Genomic DNA, 19,518 nt, shown 5'->3' on the forward strand with positions numbered 1-19,518 from the left:
GAAAGAATAAGGTGGAAGACAATATATAATGATGTCAATGGGAAGGTGATTGTTTTTCGGCATGTCAACTTTAAAGTACAACAGGGACACCTCAGACATGTATAGGTTTTAAAATGTAGCAGAGATCCCATTTTAACGCATAGTGTTGAATGCAGGTGTGTATACTCTCTCAAGGTATCATATTGTTATCTCTAAAATGATAAAGAACTTTCATGATAGTTTGTCTCCCGTTGATAAATCCAGAAACATTGAGTAGAGACTTAAAATAGATGTATGCTTACTTTATTCCATGTCCAACTGGGGGGGTATGGTGATGCTAAAGGTAGATTCAATGTATTGATATAGTATTGCCTTATTTCAAGAGTAACAAAGCAACCTGGTGTGCCCCGGGGAACTTCATTAAAATAAGAACATCACTAGCTTTCACAAACTACTATAAGATCTTCCTCCTTCTTACTACAGGGTTAAATAATGTTATTTGCTAGTGACCTGAAGACGCTGTTATGGCGAAATGCGTTGTAACGCAATATCATTTGTATAGCATTTGCATTCATATTTTTTTGTGTTTGTTATGTATGCACTAAGATTACATTTTTAAGTATTTTTATTTACATTACCCCATTTTCTGCCTGGCTGCTTATACCAACACATTAATATTGAATACAGTCATACTGACTAGAACATAAGTGGAACTGTAAATGTGCTGCTCCACGTAGACTAATCGTTGATTATCCTCTCTAGCATGTTAAGCAAATAAACCCTAACAAGGCATTTTATTCTTTCCTCTGTAGGTTTAATCAAATTTAAATAATTCAGAAAACGTTTTAGTCTCAATGGAAAAATCCTCGGTACTAATTTGGTGTCACATGACAATTTAAGCATATCCTAAAAAATACAAAGGAGGCAAATGTTTGTGTGATTACATATTTCTGAGACATTTTCTGATAAAAGGGTTAAATTCACCATAGTAGGTAAAATAGCTCTTAGATTCAACAGTAATTATGCCTAGGTGTGTCTAGTGATAATTGAACTCAGTTATCAATTTGGTTAAATGGTTGATTTAGTAAGTAGGGGGGGCATTACTTTTAGGCATTGGATAGTTTTTTTCATTCATGCATATCATCGTTTAAAAACTGCATTTTTGTCTTATAATAAAATTAGTCTAAAAACTTTGTTAAATGTTCCTAAACAGATGAAATGTAATAATAGCTTGAAATGCATAGAACAATGAATAAGAAGTCTAACTAATGAGCTGTCTCTATTCGCTGTCAACTTTTTTTAGTTAGTTGGCAAACACGTCAGCTCTTTAAAGCTCCCTTCTTTTATAACATAGAGAGGAGGGGGTCAGGCTGCAGGTACATTACAGGGCTCCGGTGGAATGTTTTTTTGTTCACTGTTTCCATGGCTACTAGGTGGATGATCGACATGGGAAGGACTTCGTTTTCCATTAAATTTGATGAGTCAGCAAGTGTGTGGGTGAAATGAAAATGTTTAAGGAAAATTGCTGCTAAAAAAAGAAGATTCCTTTATGTTTTACATCAGGGATTTCCATTTGAAGGCCCCAAGGCAGATGAATATTAATATGGTCCCAGACAGACCTTAATATTCCATACATTCTGTGGCATGCTAGAACTTATTTCATAGTTCATAAATCAGCCTCATAATCTGATACATTGCTGAGACAATTAAATTGCAGCTTTAAATTTCCTGAAAGTAAAGTTTCAATTACTACATTCACTTTTTTGGTTTCAGTGCAAAAGTGTATTACACAATTTATATTGCGTTTACCCCTTTTGATTTATTATTATTATCTTTTATTTAAATAGCGCCAGCAGTTTGCGCAGCGTTTAATACAATACATACCAGTATATTCAAGGGGAATGACAAGACGAGAATTGACAGACTAAGACAAACCGATACATTAGGTGGAGAGAGCCCCGCTTGCAAGCTTACAATCTTGAGGTCAGTGGAAGTACTTCCCTGCCACTGATTGACAGCTTCAAGCAGCCAATCAGTGGCAAGAACTGTTGGATCATGGAGGAAGAATTAAGATTTGCAGGATGGCTGCTAATTCTGTGTCATGACATATGAGGTTCACATGAGTAAAAAGATACTATATTGAAAAACAAATGAACAAGTCAGAACTAATTAAGTTTAACGTAGTCTGATATTAACACTCTTTAACATGAAGTTAAAGCTACCTTTAAAATGCACGATCCACCTGTTTGCTTAAACTGTGATATATCCTTCCAGTAAACTTGGTTTCCTTGTACTCATTTTAGATTCCATACATTCGCTCAGGTCCCTTACTTTCGAGTGCTTGTGTGCGGCGGCGATGGGACAGTTGGATGGGTTCTTGGTGCATTAGAGGAGATACGGCACAAGTTAGTGTGCACAGAGCCGTCTATAGCTGTCCTGCCACTGGGAACAGGTAAACTCATGAATACAACTCTGTAACTTAGAAGAAGGTTAATGTTTTCATATTCTATATGTCATTTAAAAGGTTCCAATGCAACATAAGGTATATTTGACATGCAAAGTGAAAATTGTTGCTTGTTAAGGTTCTATCATGATTGTCTGCAAGTGCCAAGACCAACAAAATAAGAACAATACTAGCTGTACATTTTACAAGTATCTATACGTTGTAACCTCTATCTATAACCTCGCAGTAGTTGGGTAAAGAGTCAAAAACAAGAAAGAAATGTAAGTGAACATGATAGTGATATCCTTAAAACTGTTCTAAAGCACAGTACACAGTCTTTACGCCATACACAGGTTTTTGGATTGTGATGTACCACTCAATGTAGTGTAATGCCTTCGCCATTTTATGCTGTGCACTTCTACATTCTAGTTTTAGAAGGAATTCAGTTATAGCAGAATTTCACAGGAGTCGCATATAAAAAGTGATTCTAGATTGAAAAGTGTTATCACGATAGCAAATTAAAGAATGTTCCATTCTGCAGGACTATTCTATTGGTTGTAATGGAAGTAACACTACTCTATATATATACATAACCACATATGTATTCATTGGTTTCTGCCGCTAAAAAATGAAATGAGAGACCATAAATATCTGCATTTTGTAAATATTGAACCAAATTTTCTTCAGTGAATACAACTATGGATGCATTTTCAGCTTGTCCTGGTTTTTAACATCCTTTTAAAGTTGCTTTTAAATGCAGTAATACATTAGAGATGCATTGTCAGTCAAGTTAAAAAAAAAGACCTTCAACTCAAGAAAGTAAACCCAACTACACAAGCAAAGGCAAGCTGACCCAGAACACCGTTAAACTCAGAAGGGCTGCATGATGGCCAACTCACCCGCTGCCTGACAATCAACTAAAATATATTGATTAGGAATCTGGATTGACCCTAATGTCCCTGTTGATCAAAATATTTTAACGTAATATGTTCTTCAGAGTCTAAGACTTGTTAACTCTGAGGTACAATCTCTTGTAGAGCAGACAGCATAACAAAAGACATTCATCTTAACAAAGGCCTATGTTCCCAATGTACTGTCCTGGCAATTATCAGGTTATTCTGAATGTCGTTCTATTGAGACTTAGCCAATGTTACAACATCCCTGCAACTAGCTTTATGATCAACACACACCGGCAACACTAACCACATCCAATACCACATTCTTGGTGTCCAACTCGACAGCAACCTTTGTTTTTGTAAATTGACAAGATGCTGTTCATGATTAGTCAAGTGCCGTTATGCAATTTAATGTTAAGTCAATTATTTTAATCTGGAACTTAATTCACAACTCAAGCCTTAGTTGAATGGGGTAGCTTGACCTGAGTTAATTTATGTAATGCAACTAAGAGACAGTGCTGTTGGTTCAGCTACATATATTTATTATGTTAGTGTAATCTAAAACCTTGAGAATTATATCTTCTTTATTATACTTGTGTATATTTAATGATGTAATGAGATAATGATTCCTTTCTTTAATTCAGGAAATGACCTGGGAAGAGTGCTTCGATGGGGAGCTGGTTACAGCGGGGAGGATCCATATTCCGTACTTATTTCTGTGGATGAAGCAGAAAATGTTCTAATGGATCGTTGGACCATACTTCTAGATGCTCAAGAGGTTGTTGACTCAATGGAAAATGGCATCTCAGAACCTGAGCCGCCTAAGGTAGCCCCTTTTATATGTATACTTAGATTGTGATATAGTATTAAATATATCAATGGATTCACATTTATATTTTGAAAATACGCTTAAAAATATGTCACTTTTTGGGAAAATTCGGTTAAATTCTTACGTTGCCATTTTTTATATTACATCTTGTAATACAGTTTTTGTGGGTCAGTTTAATTCATTCAGACATATTGTATGGATCGAACTTGCATTCTCCAGAGCCTGGATTGGCTTCAAGCTATAAATGCTCTTGTGTAGCAGTCACCTGAGTTTGGTTCTCTATATTAGTTGTACCATATCTAACTCTAAGTGTTTTTGTTAGATAAGCATTTGACTGCCCCCTGAGGTCACGAGCTAGCTACAGTGTGGGAAAAAGACATCCTCTTTGAATTCTGTGGTTTTACATATTGGGACATAATAACAATCATCTGTTCCTTTAGCAGGTCTAGAAATCAGGTGAATACAAACAACAACACAACAACACATGACATATTGACATGACATGATTTATTCAACAAAAATAAAGCCAAAACGGAGAGGTAAACCTTTACTGCTTTCATAGGGATTAAGATGCAAAGGAGCTTCTGGAGCATTCAGGTGTGTTAGAGAAGCAATTGTTACTACTCGTCAATCTGGGAATGGTTATAAGGACATTGCCAAACTATTTAAAGCCCATCATAATATAATGAGAAAACATTCAAGACAGTTACCAGGAGTGGACTTTCACTAATTTCGCCCCAAGGTCAGACCATGAAATACTAAAGAGAAATTTGAGTTACAAAAAGAGTTACATCTCAGACTCTACAGGCCCCAGTTAGCATGTTAAATGTTAAAGTTCATAAGAGTACAATTAGAAATAGACTAAACAAGTATGGTTTGTTTCGAAGAGTTGCCAGGAGAAAGCCTCCTCTTCTATGGCAGCACGGCTTAGGTTTGCAAAGTGACATCTGAACAATCCACAACACTGGAATAATGTCCGTTGGACAGAGGAGACCAAAATGGAGATCTTCTGCCGTATTGCAGATCGCCACATTAGCAAAAACAAATGCAGCATATCAGCACAGACATCTCATAACAACTGTCGAGCACGGTGGTGGAGGGGTGATAATTTGGGCTTGTTTTGCAGCCACAGGACCTGGGGACATTGCAGTCATTGAGTCCACCATTAACTCGTCTGTATACCAAAGTATTCTAGAGTGAGGGCCATCTGTCCAACAGCTAAAGCTTGCTCAAAATTGGGTCATGCAACAGGACAAGGATCCTAAACACACTGGCAAATCTACAACAGAATTGCTGGAAAAAAAAAATAAAGTCAAAGCCCAGACCTTAACCTGATTGAAATGATGTGCATTAACAGAGCTGTCCATAAACAAATGCCTGCAAACCTCAATAAACTGAAGCAACCTTGTAAAGAAGAGTGGGCCAAAATTCCTCTACGTTATTGCTGCTAAATGTAGTTCTACAAGCTATTGAAGAATAAGATGTACTTCACACACGACTTTTCCATTTTGACACACCTAAATGCTCCAGACCAGCAAATTGCTAAAACCTTGGCTTTTATAGGAGGTGGTCACACTTGCTGATCAATTAATGATCAAGGGCATTTGATTAGCAGCACCTGGATGCTGCTTAGCGTCTTAATTCCTAGGGAAGCAGTAAGGGTGTACTTAGTTTTTCACACAGGACTTCTAAGGAACAGATGATTTCTTATTATGTACTGATATGTAAAATCATAGAATTCAAAGACGATGTACTTTCTTTTTTACACAACTGTAGGCAAGTTTGGAATACAGAACAGCTTTGCTATTTTTTAATGAATTGGAGTTGAACTGGCTGACATTCACATGATTTGTACACTACATGGACAAAATTATTGGGACAATTGAACATCCCTTCTTTCCCCCCTTCTTTTGGAGAGTTCATGTGTGAATTTTTGCCCATTCATCCAGTTGAGCATTTGTGAGGTCAGGCACTACTGTTGGTCGAGAAGGCCTGGCTTGCAATCTCCGTTCCAGTTCATACCAAAGGTGGTTGGGCTTAGGGCTTTGTGTTGGCCTGTCATCCAACTATGTCTTTATAGACCTTGCTTTGTGCACTGGGGCACTGTGATGCTGGACTAGAAAAGGGCTTTCCACAAAGCATAGCATTGTCCAAAATCTCTTTGTATGCTTAAGCATTAGGATTCCCCTTCACTGGAAGTAAGGTGCCTAGCTCAACCCCTGAAAGACAGCTTCATACCATTATACCTCCTCTATCAAACTTCCCTGATGGCACAATGCAGTCAAGCAGACTCACTGATCAGACTGCCAAACAGAGAAGCGTGATTCGTCACTCCACAGAACGCGTTTCCATTCCTCCAGAGTCCAGCGGCGGCGTGCTACACACCACTCGATCCAACGCTTGGCATTAGACTTGGTGATGTGAGGCATGCATGCAGCTGCTTGTCATGGAAATCCATTCCATGAAACTCCCACCCCACAGTTTTTGTGCTGGTATTAATGCCTGTGGAAGTTTAAAAGTCTTCAGCATTGGTGACTTTTTTATGCCTTTAGCACTCGGTGACCCAGATCTGTGACTTTACATGGTCTTCTGCTTTATGGCTAAGTTGCTGCTGTTCCTAAACGCTTCCACCTTCCAATAATACCTCCTACAGTTCACCGCGGAATATCAAGCAGGGATGAAATTGTTAGATATTCCACTTATCTGACTTAATGCAAAGGTGGCATCCTATGACAGTACCACGCCTGAATTCACTGAGCTCTTCAGAACGACCCTTCTTTCTTTAAACGCAGCCTTCATGGCTAGGTGCTTGATTTTATACACCTGTGGCAATAGGTCTGATTGAAACACCCGAATTAAATAATTAACAGGTGTATCCCCATTCCGTTGTCCATATAGTTTACTAAACATCTGTTTGTGACCCCCCTGATTGCCAAGGGGTTTAGCACATGTACTAGCACCCAGCAATATTCTGTTTCTCTTAATGCTTTTCTAGGATTATGCATTGCGAAAATACATAGCTAGTGATGGCAGAAAAGAACCAATTGTCCCATGTAGTCTTTTCTCTCCCACACATAAAAACAGAGCTGTGTGATGATGGTGAAGGAAAAAAAAGCATATAACAGAAGAATCTTTGTTCCAGGAATGCAATTGCCAAATTACTGTTTTAATATGATCAGAAATCCATACAATTATCATATGACTGACATTGCTTCTCTGGTCTTACTTGCCAAAGATGCAATTTTGATATTGCCGTGATTACCTTATGTTAGGTAAATATGCTCTACATCAATTTTCCTTGGCAGATGCTAAAGAGTGATTGTGAACGCTATTTGGTTAATTTGGTTGCCTTAAAATTGCAATTCTATCCCCGTTAAATACATTTTACCTTAATAACTGCCGTAATTACAGTGTATTTCTGTTATTCACAGATGCCTATAATTACCTGTGGGAAGCACTGCCAGGCTTGATATAGAATTATCTCATAGTGAGACATCACACTTATGCTAGGATTTCAGCATTGATATAAATCCAAACAATTACAGGCCTTTACATTGACATGTTTTGATTCTGGTGATCATAACTCATGCTCATTTCTATTTCAGTACATAATAGTTATAAAGTTATGTCTCGCCATTTATTTTTCTGAATGAAGTACCATCAGCAGGTATAACTCAGTTATAACAGAGCGTATACACTACACATATACACATACGTATACACTGCATATACGTACATATACACATAGAGCATATAAGAAGGTCGCTTATACAGTTTTAATGTCTCCTTTTTTTAATGTGGCTGTTAAATTCGGGGCCAATACAGACCATTGTGTGTAAATCTGTTCATAAACAGGACTATGCATAGGACACGTGGTCACGCGTTTAGACTGGAAGAAAGGGGATTTAGTCCAAGGCAAAGGAAAGTTTTTTTTTTTTTTTTTTTTTTTTTACAGTTAGGACAATAAGGATGTGGAATTCTCTGCCTGCAGGGGTAGTTATTTCAGAGTCTGTACAGACATTTAAACTGCAACTGGATACTTGCAAAAACATAATATTCAGGGCTGTAATTTTTAAATTATGGGGAAACAGCTTCTTGATCCAAGGTGAGATCTGACTGCCATTCCGGGGTCAAGAAGGAATTTTTGTTCCTAGTTTGTTGCAAAATTGGAAAGAGCCACAAACTGGATTTTTTATTTGCCTTCTTTTGGATCAACAGCAAATAACAGATATGGGAAAGGCTGAACTTGATGGACACATGTCTTTTTTCAGTCTATGTAACTATGTAATCATTTCTGCCTGATCCAGCAAAACAAAATAATCAAAGGGGGATTTTTTATCATATTAAGGCAGCACATATTTTGAAGTGTTTTTTTTTTCCCTTTGCTTTATCTTAAACCCTTAATTATGTCTGTTGGGTTGTTGTAGCAACATGTAAACATAGTCTGTTTGTGGAATAAATGAAAAGAGTATGTGTACCCTTTCTCTTCCAAAATGTATGGAAGGAGTAGGGAATATAACAGAATAGTAAAAACTATTTTTGTAACGGAAATTGGATTAAGATGCAAATTCAAATTCATTGCTAGCATCTTTACTGCATGGCTATTGAGGAACATTATTCACTTCTGCATTATGCTATAAAACTATCTTATTAAAGTAGATCTACTTATTGTGATATATATATATATATAATTTTTTTTTTTTTTTTTTTGTCTATGAAAAGAGGAGTCACAGTGTATCATGAATCGCTGAAAAACATTGGCATGAGATCCTTAGCCAGGCTCCCCTAAGTGTCCCTTTTGTATTTATATGTTGTAAATTTTATTATAGTAAAAATACATTTTAAAAAATGAAATGATTTTATTACATTTCATATGGTTGATATTTGTAAATTGTCCTTATTATACATACCCCAGGGAATATAAATGAACATCATGGATAGGAGATTACTAATGCTTGATGTAAAAACTAGTCCAGTAAGTGCTCCTGTCTCAAAAGAGCAATAGTGCCCTCTAGTGTGCTATTTAGGATAAGTTGAAATAAATATATATGTAAAACCGTTCATATACAGTTGACATGAAATATAATTTACACTAGAGCTGAATACCCCAGGCCCTTTTCCCTTCTATTATATTGTTTATGCCTCAAGCTGTAATCCCATTTTTTATATTCATGGTGAGTTGTTGCTTGATTAGCTCATAGCTTATTTATTTATATAGCATATATTTATTTATGCTTATTTATTTATATATCATTATATTCTGCACTGCTGTACAATGGCTCAGATTTTAATATGAACAATTCAAAACTTTTTTTTCCCCCTAGATTGTTCAGATGAACAACTATTGTGGTATCGGAATTGATGCTGAACTGAGTTTGGATTTTCATCAAGCCCGGGAGATTGAGCCAGGAAAATTTAACAGCAGGTAAAAAACGTACAAATAATACGTTATTGTTTTAAGTGTAGTTTGTAAAAGCCGCATTGCTTCATTCACGTAATATTAATAAAAAAGGACATTTTGAAGACTTAGATCAGAAGTGCTTCTGTGTGCATGTGCATATAGTCCGTATGGTCTGTATCATAAAGGACCCTCCCTGGGAAACTTCTCCATAACGTGGGCTGATCTGCTTAATGCATAGATCAGTCAGTAAGGGCCATCAAAACTATTCTTGTGCAGTGGTGGTCAGTGAGATGAAATTTCAGCTGTCCTACACCCTCTCCTGCAACTTCCGCGTAAATAATAACTGATGTCCACATACTGTATATTTTTACAGTTACAAGGTTTATTCCCAACAATTATGCAATATTAAGTGATTTCACGTTAATTGGAGAAGTGAAGGAATGTGAAACAGATGCTTAACCCCTTAAGGACAATGGGCGGTCCCTAAACCCATTGAAAACAATCCATTTTGAGCATTTTGAGCTGTACATGTACGGGCTTTGTCATTAAGGGGTTAACACGCTTGTTCTTTTGTTTTTGATACGCTATAGACTTATTTTAATAAATATTTAATATATTCGATTTTTTTTTCAAAGGTTCCACAACAAGGGTGTTTATGTAAAAGCTGGCTTGCAGAAGTTAAGCCACAACAGAAATTTGCATAAGGATTTAAAACTTCAGGTTGATCAACAAGAAGTGGATTTACCCAACATAGAGGGTCTTATTTTTCTTAATATTCCCAGGTAAGTAATTCAAGGCACGAGGCCCATGAGGCTAAAAAATAACTGCAGTGCGTTGAATTTGTGTTATTTCATTGTGGAAGCTCTAGTTTCAATAAGATTAAGTCAGTTATAATGGAAGCCTTCCATTTTATTGATATCCTTTGGAGTGTCTTCTGTCTAGCTTTAGATCCGCCTCACCTGTTGTTTCTGTAAGTGAAACTATTAAATTATATACTACTTGTTATGTCCGGTCTACCCATTGTAAAGTGCTATGGAGTATGATGGCCCTATATAAAACAATAAATAATCATAATAATATGCTATGTTGACAATTAAAAGGGCAGAAACATTGAAATTTGGTGTGTGGTTTTGCTCATGAGACCTAACCATCGATAAGGTGTTTAATCTTTAAGTGATTTTCCTAAAGGAAACGTATGTTAATGAGAGATCGTTTCTATTCATAAATGTCATACCATTAACTGGCCTGTGAAATAATGTGACATTATCCCTTTGTTGGTTTCATCAACCAGTTGTGTGTACATGAAATTTACATATTGATAAGTTACCTGTGAAAGCTGTGTGTGGTAAACTTTCTGACAATTCACATAATACTTTGTCTACTCATGGATACATAATCAAGGGCAGGCTGCTAAATGTCCCACTTGCTATACCTAAGGTAGAAACTAGCACTGGCAATTAAGATATATATATATATATATATATATATATATATATATATATATATATATACCGGTGTGTGTATATATATATTTTTTTTATCTTATATTTTTTTCTGGCAAGTGATTAAGAAAACGCTAATTTGTCATTAAGAAACACTATTTTGTGGATTGCAATGCCTTATGTGATGAGTAAACCTACTTTTTTTTCTTCCTAGCTGGGGATCAGGAGCTGATCTCTGGGGCTCTGAAAATGACAATCGATATGATAAACCAAGAATTGATGATGGATTGCTTGAAGTTGTAGGAGTTACTGGTGTGGTGCACATGGTGAGTCTAAGTGTTCCAGACTACCGGACAGGCCATTTATATCTATTTCTGTTAGTTTAAACCGCCCTTAAGTTTGCTCCGTACCCCTGTGTACGGTGTCACAGTATTGCCACTATATAATTAATGTAACGTGCAATGGTGATTATGTCCATGTCTGCAAACACTTAAAGATTATGCAGATTATGTGTCTGCCTGCAAACATATACGCATTGATTTGACAGACGTGCAGCCATGCTGGTTTGACACTCCAGTGCCACAGATCTCCGCCGCTGTATATGTATAACCAATGTTACAGACAGCCGCATGAACAGTATTGTACTTCTTCCTACAGGGCCAGGTACAAGGAGGTCTGCGTTCAGGCATACGGATAGCCCAGGGTTCGTACTTCCGTGTAACACTTCTAAAGCCTATACCTGTCCAAGTTGATGGTGAGCCCTGGATCCAGCCACCAGGGCAGATCATTATTTCTGCCGCAGGACCGAAGGTATGATACTCAATAAGTCACACCAACCAACCAACCAGTGGCAGGAGAGCTCCCTGCTTGAAGTCAATGGGAGCACTTTCTGCGTATAAGCATGGGGGTCTGAACATTGAATGTTAATACATCACCACAAGGAGAACACATCTCCTGCATGACAAATAGCTGGGGGTGGAGAAAGAGGCACATGCATATGGTTGATTCATTTCCAAGAAGGATACCATGAAAACGTAAGGAGGTTATGGAGCTGCATAACGTAGTTGGAGTGTCCCTCTAATTTCTCTCTTCAGGAGACAACTGTGTTGGGCTCTGTATCATTATGCAGAACACATTTAAATATGATCTAAATTAGCTAAAGGTGTACAAGGCATATGTTACATTTCTGCAAGGTATATGAATGCTAGGCGAATGTATAAAACAGCTTTACCTGTTTTCAAGTATTAACATCCAGTCTAAATATGTTTATCAAGGTTCATATGCTGAAGAAGTCTAAACAGAAACAAAAGAAAACCGCATCAAGCTCAAAAGACGCAAAAGTAGAATACGTTACCAGTAATGAAAACGGGAGCTAAGAACAGATGATCCATGAGGAGGACCTCGGTAACCTTACAATAAGACGTGGGAACAGCCAGAAAATGAACTGTCTGCCTGGCGCGTCTTGTTGGAGAGCTGCTGGGAGCAAAGACTTCTTCCGCTCTCTTTAACTCCATTGCTTCTGTAAAGCTAGCGCGCAAAGCTCAGCTTTAATATAGATCGGCTTCCGGTAACAGTTTTGCCTTGAATGTTTTCATGTATGACGTAAGCAGGGCTGTCCCGTCTGTATATCTTGAGACAATTCTATCTTCCTTCTTAACCTGTGAATAAAATAACCTGTCCGCTCATGTGTTAATAGCAAACATAGACTTGTTAGACGTTTAGCAGAGTATAGATTAAGTATCAATGTTAAGTTATAACTTTTTTTTTATTTTTGTTTTTTAGCTTGGTAGTAAAGTTGCCAAGTGAGACTGTGCGTGGAATTTGAGGGGAACTACTGTCGGGTTGTTGTTGTTTGTGTCGGCAATATACAACTTTCTAAATGACGTGTATTAGTTTAATATATACAGGATGCAGAACACTATATTTTTTCGAAAATATATAATTTTTTTATACTTATTTGACGTAGAGTGTCTTCTGAACAACTCAACATTTTGTGTTCTCAAAAGCTTATTGGTACAAGGCAACAGATTATGAAAGGGGTGAACTAACACTATGCCACAGGTGTTCAGGAGCTTAGTTTCAAAGTTTAAATGAAATACTTTGCGTATTTATTTTTATTGTAAGAGGGGTTTCTGACAGCTTTTTTTTCTCTTTTTTTTTTTACTTTACAAATACCCAGTTAGATGGGTCCTAACCGTTTTAAGGCATCCAGGTGTGATTTCTTAATGGCTAACATGTCTGACTGTCAATGTATTGTGTAACAACGGAGTTTGTGAACATTGCTACTTATTCATTTGTGTCGTTACTGCCACTTCTAGAAGGAGTGCATGATTAAAAGCGATTCTTGGTTGTTTTACAGAATTAGATCAGCTTTACCGAAATAATGTCGCCTGGCACCATATTAACAAGATTTGAAGAATCATGTGTATATATATAATATATATAATATAATACTATGGGGGCTATGTGTAAAGATTCTAGTGGTGAAACCGGTGCAATCACCATAGCAACCTATGAACTATCCATACAGACTGCTCTTCCTTTAAAACACATAAATGTTCTTTATACATAATGCGCAACCAGGTTGATTTGCATGCAAGCCTCAAAACAAGCTGAACACAGACCACCCACTGTACTTGACCACCCACTAGATGTGATTTGCAGCCATCCCAGTTAACCAGCTACAGACTTTAAGACTTTCTCTGTGCCAGCATCCTGGAACTTTCATTGATTCAACAGCAGCCAAGCTTATCCGATCATTAAATCCGTGCCAGCCAACCGGCAGACCCTCATTTACTGTCAAAGTACGGTAGTTGCCAGAGAGCATCGTGTGATACGTACCCTTTTGGGTATGAAATTTGAACAAGCAGTTGGCGTTTATTACTATTATGTGGAAAAGGTTCTATACTGCTTTATAGGTGTAAACTTGTATATATATTATAAAGTTATAGAGTTGCATGGAGAATCCTTTAAGAATATTAAGGAATTGCTAATAATTCTGCTGCTAAGTACATATAATGTTACTTTTATAAACACCAGGTAACCTCATGGCTACATGTCTTTGTTGTTAGGTTTGTTGTTGTGTTTGTACCCAAGTTTGGAAAATTTGCACAGCGTATAAATAATGTAAGAAATAGGTTGTTTTTAATTTATAAAATAGGAGATCTTTGAGATGCTTGGGACTTACTGTAAAGGCGCTGTTCCAGTTAACAAAATACCAATTTCAGTTATTTCATTTTTTTCCTGAAGGTTTATTTAGAAAAAACACTCTTCAGAAGCGTTTTTCAGTTTCTATAGCAGCGGCCAGTGTTTGCTGCCCTATCACATGAAAAATATTGCCAAAAATGTTGCATTTGGTACTAAATCCAGGAAAGTAGGTGGAACAGCGCCTTTATTGCTACCAAAATAACTGACAGAAACATTTAGATTTGGCAGCTCTTTGGTGTTCATTGAGGGCAACTGGGTATCAGGATTATGGAACTGGATTAATTATTTTGTAGTTCATGATTGTGCCAATGGGGAGAAAAAAAACAGTAATATCTGAATCCTAGTAGTTTTTATTTTCTTTCTTTCACTCAATAGACATTTAATATTTAGGAGACGGTAAAGAGATTTATAAGAAGAAACGTTGGAGGGAGAATGACGAATTTTGAGATAAGGACACAAAAACTAAAGGTAGGGTAGGCTTTGGCTAGAATGATAGTACAGCTAAGGACCCCCTTCTCTGTATCAGCTCTTTAACACTTTCATGCTCACTCGCACTCTCCACTATTGCATGTGTGTGGTGCCAACCACTGTCACATCTGTCCTGAGCATTCACCACCCTGACCGGGCCAAGCCAGATGTGATCATAGAGGGCCAGCCTTGCTTAGTGAAGTGTACCTGTCCTGAGACATTGGCCTCCTGCCCACTTAGCCAGCTTGCCCCATGTTTCCACTTCTTTTCCATTTTGCCATGGATTTGCTTAGTAGAAGTATGACCTTCCCTGCAGTAGGTCATTGGATTTGACCCTTTAGAATGCATAGTGAAGTCAGCAAGTAGAAATGTCCAACAATGTTTTTGGTTGCGTATCTTATTTTCTTTATCCTTTTAATATCGTAGTTCCCTGTGAATCACTGAGGTTTTCCTGATTTGTGTTGTAAAAATATGATGTTCAGGTTTCTAGTGTGTGTCACGTTTATGTTTGCACGTAAGAGTAACGTATGTTAACACAACACTGTGCATTGTAACAGAATCATGTGGATTTGCATAGGCCAAACATAGTTATGCCTTCTCCGCTATACAATGATCACATTGATTGCCGGCGTGCAAACCGTAGCCAAAGAAAAACAGGTTTTGCAAATGCCCCAAAACACAGCCACTTCATGGGGAGAATGGTGCACAAAAAAAAGAGCACTTTAAGCCTACCCAGATTTTAGAAGTATTTATCAAAATTATAGATTGCTAATGCTTTTAGTTTGTACATGGGTGTAGAAGCTTTACATCCGAAAATTTGATGGGGGCATTTGCGGCAAAACCTTTAATTTCCTTCTTTTCAACTTTAGTCTTCCCTTTATGGCCTTTGTGACGGGTAGTTAGAATGACATTAAACTTTTTTTTGAGTCCTGAGAAACCTTACTTCGTTTTGCAAGAATAAAGCTAGTGAACCGGGCGTTCTTGCAGTACACAGCTGGCTCCTGTACGGTCTGAGACTACAGGCTTCTGTAGTGACGGCCAGACCACAGGCGGCAGTCAGTACCAGCATGAGCATGCAAGTTAAGGACACTTTTTCTTTTGAACCTCTTCAGGAAACACTTTTACAAACCTTACTTTTAATATAAGGAAGGCTTACTTGATCAATTTCTTATGAGTAAAAAAAAAAAAAACAAGCAATGCCACTTTAAGATGGCTGCTCTAAGTGTTATATAGATAATATTAAATTGGTTTACAAACTATACTAAAGACTTGTATTTCTTGATAACACACACTGCAGAGTGGCATTCTTTTAGGTGATTCAAGAACCAAACATAAGACATAGCTCCCAAACTATGTGGAATACACTTTCAGGAAAAGTTACCCGTGACTTGATGAAATCCTACATTTCACACTGACACAGAGCAATAGGAAGTGCGGTAGTTGATGATTAGCTGAAGGCCCAAGGTCCAGAATGAGCTTTTACTCTCATATTTTTCACAGTTCAGTAACTCTACCCCTAAATGCCCCAAACTTTGATAAAAGTATGACAGTTTCAGAAATACTGGCGGAGCCAACCTCTCCAAAAGGACCCTTATGGCCCTCTACTGTAAGGCAAGGTTACACATTGAGTTGCAATTATTGCTCATCATCTCAGCACTAGGCCCGGCCAGGCTTAGTCCCGCTCTGGACAGCCACTTATTTTCTTAAACATGTACTGCCAAAAATATAAAAGGAATATACAACCGGGGGAAAAAAACATATTACGAAACTGAATAAGCTATGTAATACTGTGATATTTTGTGACTGATATAATAGCATGTTATCAGTGATGTGTAATATATCTATATACTCATTGGCACACAAATGCAAGATTTTAAGATATGTAAATTGTATATTTATTTGTAAAACCAAATATATTTACAAGATTAGTTTGTTATTGTGAAAGATATGTAAATGATAATTCCTAGATCATGGTTATTTTATTTTCTTAATCACAAATTACCCAGGTTTGATTCTTAGTGAAAACCATTTTCTGGCATGCAGTATAAATTTATAACAACAATAAATATTTCATACCACAGACTGCTTACAATAAGTAATTGGACAGAGGAAGTGAAAAAAATTTTTGTTTTTTTTTAACCTAATAAGATTGTTGCTTGTTTAACCCTAATTTCTATCTAATTCTTTGTATTAGGATATTAACCCATTTTTTTGTGCCAGGTGAAAAGCTGTCTTGCATTGCATGCTATCCTGTACCAGAAGGGTTAATCCAATGTGCCTTCATAATACTACATTTCTTCCATACTATTTTTATGATTGTTAGTTGGGGACAGAATACTCTTTGCTGATATTGCTTGTCTGCAATGGTTTTATGTTATTTAAATCAGTATCCAACATTTTGGTGACTTACAACTTTTATTGTTGTTTATTTTTATTTTTTTATTTTATGGGTTGCAAACTATTATTAACAGAGCATAAATGGAGGTTGACACTTAGGTGATTAGCCAGTAAATCTCGGTCAGAGAAAGGAATAGTGTAGGAAAAAGAAACATGGGAAGGAAATAATTTCCTTGCAGTGCTGCCCACCCCATTTTTGTTAATAATGTAATCCACTTCATATTAAATATCGGAGTAAAAAAAAATAGGTATTAAAGATGTACCTGAGACATATATATATATTTAGACACCTCAAGTAGTGTTGATTTGAGGAAAACCTCTTCCTCCCCAGGCACTCTCTACATAAAAAAGGTTCCTAGGGTTCTTCCCAATATTTTCTTATTTATATATATATACGGTGTGTATATATATATATATATATATATATATATATATATATATATATATATATATAATTTTTTTTATTATTATTATTTTTTTTTTCTTCTTTCTTTCATCAGCCTATTTGGATGCCAGGTTATATTGTCAGCATATCAATAACTTAAATATGCAATCAGAGAGGTATATCTTCTAAGGTGGTGGCACAATCTGTTTTGGACTTCAAAATGCATAAGAGGCCATTGAAGCAATAATGGCAATGTATAGCTTTTTTTCTTCATTTGTAATTATTTTATTTTATTGGGAGGGCAGGGTGAATTTGCCTTACTGACTGCTATATAAATACACTGGTATAATAATATATGAGGCAATCCAATAATTCTCAGTAACTGCCAAGAGGTTAACAGAAGCAAACCATGTTGTTTTGGACACTTTCCATTTTCCTGTCCATACTTTGTGCCAAAGTGGTCTCCGTAAACATGGATATTGTGTCTTTATGCCTTTGTGTCTTTATTAAATATCACGTGCATTTGAATATGCACCACAATTGTGTTTACTTGTGGCTCAATCTTATAAACAGGGTTTTGTCGCTGTTAACTTGATTCTAATTGTCTAACTTGCAAACCACTGTGCTGGTGTAACGTATGATTTTTGATTGTTATTGAATTGTACATTTTTTTTGTATTTAAAAAGCAGTTGTGTTATAGTACTCAAAAGAAAGTATGTATATATTTTGCAAGACGGCAATGTATTGTCATTTAAAAATGTTTAATTTGCACTGATTCTGGATCTGTATTTGTGTGTAAATGTGGATTAAAGAAATATATATTCTCTTCCGATGCTAAAAAAAAACCCAAACCTGAAACATTGCAATTATTGGATCAATTAGCAACGGTGCGTGTTCTATGTCCTTAAATCAGTATATATATGTCCTTAAATCAGTATATAGTATAATTACCTTATTTTAAAAAGCACAACTAAATTATTAGAATCTTTGGGTGTGCTTGAATCTGTTACTTAGGAGAACAAATTACATTTTGAATCATATTAGGTTAATTCCACAACAGATTCATTAATATATAGATTAATACTAGAAAGAGATATAACAAACCGTTCTAGAAAATGCGAAACACAGCACAGCTTTAGAAAAAAGCATAGGAAAATGTAGCACATGAATTGTTTATTCTGGGTTTGATACTTAACATGATAAAAATCTTGAATAGTTCTCAACAGGGAGATATGCAAAATACATTGTAAAATGTATTACACTCGAAATTTAAATCTTAAGAGAGCTTACCTCATAGATGATGGTGATCTAAGCGATTCAGTGTAGTCCAACTACCATAGTAGTAAGACCTAGATGGTGATATGTTACATTAGCCTCTAAAACAACAGTGCTGTAAGCCAATATGTTTCTACAATGGCATGTTTCAAAGGTGAGTGGGGTTGGAAGATGTGCAAAAGTCGCATGCAATAAGATATGTGGAATAGATCATCACTGAACATACCGTATATTCCGGCGTATAAGACGACTTTTTAACCCCAAAAAATACGCCGGGTACTTACCAAGCCGGAGGTTCCCACGAAGCCACCAATCTCTCTAATCACTACGCGCCGGCTATTGAGGCCGAGCGCAGGGATGCCGTCATGTCCCGGCGCCCGGCTTTAATTGCCGGCGCGTAGTGATGAGGGAGCAGGGAAGCCGAGGTCTGAAGTGCCAGACCTCGGGCTTCCTGAGGTCTGGCACTTCAGACCTCGGCTTCCCTGCTCTCTAATCACTAGGCGCCGGCTATTGATGCCGAGCGCAGGGATGCCGTCATGTCCCGGCGCCCGGCATCAATTGCCGGCGCGTAGTGATGAGGGAGCAGGGAAGCCCGAGGTCTGGCACTTCAGACCTCGGCTTCCCTGCTCTCTAATCACTAGGCGCCGGCTATTGATGCCGAGCGCAGGGATGATGTCATGTCCCGGCGCCTAGTGATTAGAGAGCAGGGAAGCCGAGGTCTGAAGTGCCAGACCTCGGGCTCCCACAACTGGATGGAAGAAAGAAGACAGAAGATAAGGTAAGAGAAAGGGAGAAA

The 19,518-nt window shown here is 37.1% G+C and overlaps 1 protein-coding gene across 1 annotated transcript in view; it reads left to right on the plus strand.

Moving 5' to 3' along the window:
• Window positions 1-13,152, plus strand: part of DGKQ (diacylglycerol kinase theta) — a 65,023-nt gene extending 51,871 nt beyond the window's left edge. Inside the window, exons 17-23 of the mRNA XM_053465803.1 lie at window positions 2,283-2,431; window positions 3,963-4,144; window positions 9,472-9,572; window positions 10,184-10,330; window positions 11,205-11,316; window positions 11,648-11,800; window positions 12,265-13,152. Coding sequence (XP_053321778.1) covers window positions 2,283-2,431; window positions 3,963-4,144; window positions 9,472-9,572; window positions 10,184-10,330; window positions 11,205-11,316; window positions 11,648-11,800; window positions 12,265-12,366 — 946 coding nt within the window. The 3' untranslated portion in view covers window positions 12,367-13,152. The remainder of the gene's footprint in view (window positions 1-2,282; window positions 2,432-3,962; window positions 4,145-9,471; window positions 9,573-10,183; window positions 10,331-11,204; window positions 11,317-11,647; window positions 11,801-12,264) is intronic.
• The last annotated feature ends 6,366 nt before the right edge of the window (window positions 13,153-19,518 follow it).

This window comes from Spea bombifrons, chromosome 1 (assembly GCF_027358695.1).
Source record: "Spea bombifrons isolate aSpeBom1 chromosome 1, aSpeBom1.2.pri, whole genome shotgun sequence".
NCBI classification, from domain to species: domain Eukaryota; kingdom Metazoa; phylum Chordata; class Amphibia; order Anura; family Pelobatidae; genus Spea; species Spea bombifrons.